Source organism: Mesocricetus auratus, unplaced genomic scaffold (genome assembly GCF_017639785.1).
Source record: "Mesocricetus auratus isolate SY011 unplaced genomic scaffold, BCM_Maur_2.0 Super-Scaffold_100048, whole genome shotgun sequence".
Classification (NCBI taxonomy): domain Eukaryota; kingdom Metazoa; phylum Chordata; class Mammalia; order Rodentia; family Cricetidae; genus Mesocricetus; species Mesocricetus auratus.
In genome coordinates this window covers 6,749,512-6,758,156 of record NW_024429225.1, presented here as the reverse complement: position 1 = coordinate 6,758,156, position 8,645 = coordinate 6,749,512, and the positions used below count along the sequence as shown (strand labels likewise).

At 49.5% G+C, this 8,645-nt stretch overlaps 1 protein-coding gene across 1 annotated transcript in view; it reads left to right on the top strand.

The window, feature by feature from the left end:
- The first annotated feature begins 1,231 nt into the window (after positions 1-1,231).
- The window catches only part of Gch1 (GTP cyclohydrolase 1), a 32,814-nt gene continuing 25,400 nt past the window's right edge, over positions 1,232-8,645 (top strand). The window contains exon 1 of the mRNA XM_005085804.4: positions 1,232-1,713. Coding sequence (XP_005085861.1) covers positions 1,377-1,713 — 337 coding nt within the window. The 5' untranslated portion in view covers positions 1,232-1,376. The remainder of the gene's footprint in view (positions 1,714-8,645) is intronic.

The window sequence follows — 8,645 nt, the reverse complement described above, 5'->3', positions numbered from 1 at the left end:
TGAGCTGCCTGATGAATGTGGTGGGAACTGAACTCAGGCCCTTTGGAAGAGCAGCAAGTGCTCTTCACTGCTGAGCTATCACTCCAACCCTTCTTGTCACTCTTTAGTTCACCAAGGAGCAGTTCCTGAAGTATTACACACTATCAGGCTAGAAGCAGAGATCTGGCAGTTCACAAACATTGTCTCTTCCTAGGCAGAGGCGCTCTGCGGAGTGCTAGGTGCGGTAGGTAACTCATGCCTTGATAGTGGCCAGAGTGGCAGGTGTTGTATTCATTTTAAACCATTGAACAAGTTTCAAGTCACAACTTCTCTAGCCATCACTCACAAGTCTGAGGCAGGCAGATCCCTGTGAATTAAAGGCCTCCTGGTGTTCTACATAGCAAATTTCAGGCCAGACAGCTATATAGTGGGACTCTGTTTCCAAAAAAAACAAAACAAAACAAAACAAAAGGATGACACCAACAGACATGTAAACATGGAGTGGGGGAAGATGATGAATGGGAGGACTTCAGGAGGCCGTAGCCCTAGACAAAGAACAACAGGCGTCAAGCCTGGGCTAGTCTTCCCCAGGGAAGCGCACTCAAGGTCCAAATAGTCAGCCCTGAAAGCAGATACACACAAGTGACATTATACAGACTGAGCAGGTTGTGCTTACATATTTGGGGACATGCACACACAGATGTAACAACTATTAAAGAAAAAGACACTATGAATTTGAAAGAGAGCAAGGTGGGGGAGAGGTTTGGAGGGATGAAAGGGAAAGGAGAAACGAAATTAATTCTGGTCTCAAAAAAATAACCTAAAAAGTTAAAAAAACGTTTTGTTTATTTTTAAAGAGTACGGGAGTTGTTTATCACCAGCTAATTTGCTCCACCCTGCCTGCCCCAGCCAAGGTCACCTGTTAACTCATCTTTCACAGGGCCACCAGACCACAACACTTTTGCGACCACGCCCCCTTCGCCCTTCGAAAGTGAGGTGGACCCGGGCGTCTCTCTATTCGTCGAGGTTCCGGCTCCCTGGACTCCTGTCCCTTTGCTGACTCAGTTCTTCCCTTCGTAAGCCGAAGGGATCCAACCTGAACCCAGTCTTGTGCAACCCGCGGGGCTTAGGGGCCAACCGGGAGGGCGGGGCGGAGGGGCGGGGCGAGCGCCGTGACGCAAGAGGCTCGGGCCAATGAGAACAGCCCGCGGCGCCCGGCCATAAAAAGAGGCGCGGCGGGGCTGCCCAGCCGGCCGCTGCCCTTCCCTGCCGGAGACTGTCTCCAGGCTGACGCCTCCGTCCCGGTCACGGCCACAGGTCACGGCCGCCGGCGAAGCCGAGCCGCAGCGCTTGCAGCACCCCTGGGCGAGAGTCTCGGGAGCAGTCGCGCCGGCTCCATGGAGAAGGGCCCGCTGCCGGCGGAGAAGCCGAGGGGACCCAGGTGCACCAATGGGTTCCCCGAGCGGGAGCTGTCGCGGCCCGGGGCCAGCCGGCCGGCCGAGAAGCCCCGGGCGCCCGAGGCCAAGAGCGCGCAGCCGGCCGACGCCTGGAAGGCAGGGCGGCCCCGCAGCGAGGAGGATAACGAGCTGAACCTCCCTAACCTGGCGGCCGCCTACTCGTCCATCCTGCGCTCGCTGGGCGAGGACCCCCAGCGGCAGGGGCTGCTCAAGACGCCCTGGAGAGCCGCCACCGCCATGCAGTTCTTCACCAAGGGGTACCAGGAGACCATCTCAGGTGCGTGCGGCCGCCGGCGAGTGCGGGGCGTGGGGAGGCGGCTCCGGGAAGCCGGGGCAGCCCCGGGAACTTTCCCGAGTTGCTTCACTTTCGGCGCAGGAAGTCAGGCTGTCATCTCCCAGCCCCAGCCCCAGCCCCAGCCCCCGGAGCCCGAGCCTCCGCCTAGCCGAGGCGAGTTCCCCTCCCGCGTCGTGACGCTGGCGCACACCGGGGCCCTGGGCAGAAGAAGGGGCACAGCCGCTGACCCCAAGCTCCGGGGCGTGAGGGACTGTGGGACCCTCTCACCGGGGTGCCCAGAGCATGATGAGGCTCCTGCTGCACCCACCTTCCCCACATAAGGATCCCCTGGACACTTGTTGAAGAGACGCCCGTGTCAGTCTAAGATGCAGCGCTTTGGGGTGAAGCCAGGCTTGTGCATCCAGTGAGCCTGTTAGTGAGCAAAGTTAGACACTTGTAACGAGGGGGGGCATCTTCACAGAGTTGTAATTCGCACCCTACCACCTCTAGTTTACTCCAGTTTAGGACTTTGCCAAAATTTGGCACAATTCTGGGTTCGGGCTTCCTCAGTTTGAAGTGTGGGATTTTTCTTGAGCTAGTATGGTTGCTGAAAACCCTTCACACTTGCTCTCTCAAAAGAAATAAAGGGATCCCCCCCACCCCGCTGCTGCCCTGTGAGTTGAGGTTCAATAGACCTGGGGCTCCGTGCTTGGGGGCCCCGGCCCCCCAGCGCGAGCTTGCAGACAGCAAGCCCTTCCCACCCAGTGCTGGGGAAGCAGTTGGTGAGGGTAGGATGGAGGCAGGGTGGAGAGGAAGTGGGAGACCTTGCTGCCTGCTTGGTAAGCAGTGCTGGCCATCATTTTAAAACAAAAGGCTTCTGGCCTCATGTTCAGTTTACATCTGTGCATCTCTGACACGTTTCTTTGCCTCTACCATTCATTTCTCCTGGAAAAAACAAAACAAAACAAAAAAACCGGCTGCGCTTTGAAAGGTAATCCTCCCTGCCTTGTCACCCTGTCTGTCCCTGCCATTTTCCTGAAGGTGTTGAGAGACTGAAAATCCATCCCAGAAAGAACAATTATTTCTGACAAACCTTCCCTCACCCCAAAGGAAGGGTGGGAAATCAGAGCCTGAGAAGGGAGGGGCCCCAAAGGAAGTGAAACCACTTCCGAATGCTAGGAAGCAGACCTAGCTTGAATTCTGAGTCAGGGTTTCACCCTTTTACGTTTTGACGGTGAAAGCTTGGATCCCCAAAGCAGAGTTTGAAAATGCAATGACTGAAGAACAGTCATTGGATTTCCTGTGAGTTCAGTATCTGGGAGTGTTGGTGTGTTTGGTAGTCCAGGATGTGACAAGGGACACCTTGATGGAGCCGTGTTCATTCTGCTTTTTATAAAAGGTGGTCCTCTCAGGATTGGACAGCAGAGTCTCTCTCATTTGTGGGTCTCATCACTTCAAGGGAGAGCGGTTTCTAGCCCTGATACAAGTCACATAGTCCTCTGAAGAAACTTACGTGTTATTTGAGAACTGTTGTCACAGACTTGCCCCATAAGCTGAGATTCAGCTAAAAAGGCCTAAGGACTGCAAAGTTCCCTTCTTTCCAATGTATTAATAAAAAGTCCATTGACCCGGAGACAGAAGATTGGTATCCGTCAGCTGAGGAAGACAGAGGGCTGGAGAGTGACAGCTTAATGGGTATGGACTTTCCGTTTCCAGTGATAAAAACGTTCTGGAACTAGACAGAACTGGTGGCTGCACACTTTGTGAACAGTACTGAACAGCACGCTTTACAAACTGAAGAATTTTATAGATATTTGCCACAATAAGAATCATGGACTATTTAAGATTATTGATATCTATCAATTGAATTTTTAAAAATTATTTTGTAACCTTGACTGTCTAGAGCTGGATGTCTAGGCCAAGCTGGTCTAGAACTCACAGAGATCTACCTGCCTCTGTCTACAGCCTGCAGGGATTTATACCTTTTGTACGTCTGGTGCTCTGTCTACTAATTCCTTATTGACTTATGTCTGAAATTGTGTGGTGTTTCAGACTCTTCCTTTTCCCATTCTCTTCCAGTTTCTTTTCTGTTCATTTCTTGGCTCTGGGGAGTTGGTCATTTCCCCCCACCCTTCCCTGTCACAACGTTCCCCTCTTTCCAGTGCTGCCTTTCAGTGGGAGCGACCGTGGTCATTCATGACAGGGCTCCATGTGTCAGGGCTGCCAAGTCTTCCTGTGGCTATCACTACTGGGATGTAGCTTGTGGGCCAGGAGGTAGGCTGGAGGAGAAGTCAGCACCCCTGTCAGGGCTGCTGCTCTTTGAACCTAGCACCACAGGCTGACCCTTGGTCTAACCCAGACCAAGTTCTCTTTCTCCATGTCTGTCTCCTTTCCGTTTAGCCACACTCGTCTCTTCCAGACTTACGCTTGGCGAGTTCTTCCTGTGTAAGGCATCTTTGCTCCTGCCGGGGTTTCAGGTTGCATCACAACTGCTTTTTCTACATTTCTCTCATCCAGAACCTTCCCTTAATTGAGTTGGAGGGTCCTGTGAACTGGCCCTTTCTCTTCGTCGTCTTCTTCCAGGTGTGGACAGTGACAGCCCTCTTGACAGCGTGAGCCACTGAAGGTTAAATGCTGTATCCTGTCCCATCGTCAGTTGTGGCCTTTCTGAGTTTGGGGAAATACTCAGTCTTAGCTCTTCTGTCACATTTCTTCACAAATGTGTTTCCAGCTGTCTTTCCTGGACCACCAGGAGTTTTCCTGATCAGGTAGGCAGCGTCCCGGATTTCGGGAAGCATGAGGCGATGGCGTTGGCGGGGACAGTAAGCCTTGGCCTCCCTCAGCCACTTGTATTGTAGAGTGTCCCTGCTTCCTGAAGACTATATCCCGACAATGGGACTGTTTGTTTTTATAAGAACAGGGTCTTCACTACCTCATGAGAAAATTGAGTAATTGTGAGAGATTTTTCTTCTGAAATCACAAATGTATCTGATTTAATAAACCAGGTTGCATTGCTGAACTAAAAACTGACGGCTCTGCGGTATCAAGATAGACAAAAATAAAATTCTTGAGATTTGTGTGTGTGTGTGTGTGTGTGTGTGTGTGTGTGTGTGTGTGTGTAGAGAGAGAGAGAGAGAGAGAGAGAGAGAGAGAGAGAGAGAGAGAGAGAGAGAGAGAGAGAATGCATATATGAGGACATCACATTCTTTGAAACTGTAGTTGCAGGCAGTTGTGAGCTGTGCTGTGTGGGTGCTGGGAATTGGACCTGGGTCCTCCAGAAGAACAGTACATGTTCTTAACCTCTGAGCCACCCATCTAGTCTCAAACTAGAATTCCCTCCTATTCCCTCCTATATCACAGATGAAAGGTAAATTCATGCCCTCAGTTTTCAAATACATACCATAGAGGCTGGGGAGATGACTCAGTTGATAAAATGCTTACCGAATAGCCATTAAAACCCACATTTGATTCCCAGCACCCATGTACGAAAGCAAGGCATGGTGACACACTTGTGTTATCTTAGCACTCAGGAGGTAGAGCTGGGAGGATCCCCGGGACTTGCTGGCTAAATAGTCTAGCCAAATAGGCAAGCTCCAGGTTCATGGAGACTGTCTTAAAAGATGAGCAACTGAGGAGGACAGCTGACACCAATCTCTGGCCATGAGCACACACACACACACACACACACACACACACACACGTGCGCACGCACACACAGAACAGTTCATCTTATTAAGGGCTGAAATGTCAAAATGGACAAATGTGGACATGCCGTTCATTTAAGTCTTGACTCACTAATACTTTCTGTTGTTAATTTTGTTAGTGAATTATTAAATGGAGCTTATTTGTTGCCTGAAAGGGAACCATGAGTAATGGGGAAAATGAGAAAGCTATTGATACGGTAGTTTATGTAGATCAGAACTGTTGAGAACAGGGAGGGAAAGGCACAAATAGGCACATCAAGGTGCTACACAGAACTTTGGAATGACAAGGAAGCATCGCTCACAGCTTGTCTTAGTTACTTTCCTGTAGTTGTAAAGAGGCACCATGACCAAGGCAATTTATAAAAGAAGTCATTTAAGTGGCAGTTTTCTTCTGGTTCCAGAGGGTGAGTCCTTGACCGTCGTGGTGGCAGGTGTAGCAGCAGGCAGGCAGGCGTGGTACTGGAGGAGCAGCTGAGAGCTCACATCCGATCCTCAGGTTGGGGGGACAGGGGTGTGTGTGGGGCAGGACACTGGGCTTGGCATGGGCTCCCGAAACTTCAGAGCTAACCCCCAGTGTCACATCTCCAGCAAGGCCACACCTCCTAACCCTTCCCAACCGCTTCTGCCCACTGGGGACCAAGCATCTAACCACGAACCTCTGGGGGCTGTTCTCATTCACACCTCCGCCACAGCATTGGTGCTGGTATTAGTGTCTCAGGGGTGCCGCAGGGAAACTGAGGATTCCAGCAGCAGAATCTAGGTGCTATACAGGCTAAGTCTGAAAATGAGGACCCAGCAAACCCTCGCTCCCTGTGACACTACTGTAGACTGTGAAATTCAATCCCCGACCCTTGGTGTGCAGCCATTCCTCCAATCTCTGCCTCTGCCACTGTCCACATTTTTGTCTTCTGAGGACACTGGCGATGGCGCATTCATGTCTAGTTATGTCTCATTTGAATTTACTGAGTGACACCTGCAGCAACCCCATATCCAATAGAATCATGTTCAGAAGCACCCAGGACTTCAGCATGGTGTTCTTGGTGTAGGGTTCAATCCACAGAAGTCCTGAATATTCTTAATATTAACTGGGAATTTTACCAGTGTTTCACTTAATTAATTTATTTTGAGACAGGGTCTCTCTATGTATCCCTGGCTGTCCTAGAACTCACTATGTAGACCAGGCCGGCGTTGAACTCGCAGAAACCCACCGGCCTCTGCCCCTTGAATGCTGAGATTAAGGGCGTACACCACCAGACCTAGAGTCACTTAGGTTTCTTTATTGTGTTCCAGGGATTGTGCTGAGTGCGGAGAGCAGATTGAGTGAAGCTGACTATGCTTCTTGCCCTCACGGGGACGTGTAGCCCTTTAGAGGAAAGAAGCATTAGCCAGCCACGGGAAGGAGAGAGGTGACAGTGGCCATATGGCTCCATGAGCACTTAGCAAAGGCGCTTGGTTGCTGCCGGGAGACGGCAGCATGGAAGGCAGAGCAATGCCGGGCTGCCCCATGTCTGTGTGCGCCGGTTTGGAGCCGTCCCCGAGTTCTCGGCGGGCGCCACCTTGCTCTGCCTTCATAATAGCCCTATTACAGGGCATGCAGTATTCCCGTGTTCTAGATAAGGAAGCTGAGGCTCAGGGACGGCTAACTCCAGGTGGTGGCTAAAACGCAGAGCTCACAGGATAACGAGCATCGTGTGATGTGGCCTTCGGCCGATGGCAGTTTTACTAATTAACTTGGCGCTCTTCTCCTTTGTATTTTTTTTTCTGCTGTTTGCTTTGTCTGGCTCTAGAAACTCCTCCACATCCTGGCATCTCCCCAGGTTTTCATTTGCAGTATCCTTCAGTTACTTGAGTTCAGTGTTTGGATGAATAAGACTGCAGTACCAAAATTTACCAGGAGAGGGCTGATGTCTGGTTTTCAGATTAGGAATCATGGATTGCACAGATCCTAATTCCAGGCCATATGAAGGGAGATGTTCCTGATGGCTATAGATTCTCTATTGCGTCTGTGGCAGTTATACTCAGGGACAAACTAGAGTTAGTTAATTGAGACTGTCTGAACTATCTGGGAAATCTGTTATGCTCAAGGCTGAAGATACAGATTTATTAGAATTTTGTTTTACAGTAGAACACTTTCAGAAAAGTATCTGTAGGCACTCCTCTTTGAATTCTCAGCAACTTTCCCTACACCAGTGATGGACTTAATGGATATTTGGATTTGTTTCTGAAGGACAAAGACCATTTGGAGCTTTGTCCTGTTAGTATTGTGTATTTAAAAATTATTTTAAAAAGACTTTTGTTTTGTGTGTGGGTGTTTTGTCTGCTTGTATGTTTGTGCACAATGTATGTGTAGTGCCCACAGAGGCCAGAAGAGGGCATTAGATCCTCTGGAACTGGTGTTACAGATGGTTGTGAGCCAAGTGGTTACTGGGAACCTAACCCTGGTCCTCTGGAAGAGCAGCTGGTACTCTGCTGAGCCATCTCTCCAGCCCAGAATTAGAAATTTTAAACCCTTTCTTGTAGAAGGGTTTCAGTGTGTGTGAGAATAGTCTGTGTGCTCATCATACAGCCTCTGTGACTGTCAATTAAAAAATAGGTCTGTTTTGCTCACAACCCTTCTTCACTGGATCATCTTAAAGCAAGTCTCTGATGTGACATTTCACTGGCAAACACTCTACTGATCTCTAAAATATAAGGGTTTGAAAACAGTAACACATACTCACATGAAAGTTGACCATTGACCCTAATATCAAGTATCTAGCAAATGCTTGCGGTTATGGTTCTCTCATAGGTTTCTTTGTGTCAACTGATCTTGACTTAACAAAATTCCACACTATACTTGGAAACTCTTCTTGTGGTCCTTTTGTTGTTTTTGAGACACAGTTTCTCATGTAGCAGCCTTGGCTGTCCTAGAACTCACTCTATAGACCAGGCTGGCCTTGAACTCACAGAGATCTGCCTGCCTCTGCCTCCCAGTGCTGGGATTAAAGGTGTGCATCACCACTCCCTAAGGCTCTTGTAAGTCACCGCATTGACTTCTTAGACTATTGGAATTCTTCAGAGGTATAGTAGGACTCTTGCATCCCTCTATAACGGGACCCCATATAAAACTCTGGCAAATTTTAACTGGCAAATTTTAAAGTAGATGAAGCTTAACAAATGTAAAAAAGTTGTAATTTTTACAATGCATTTACTTCTGTAGTAGAAAGTTACTTAGTTATGGTTCGATCTAGA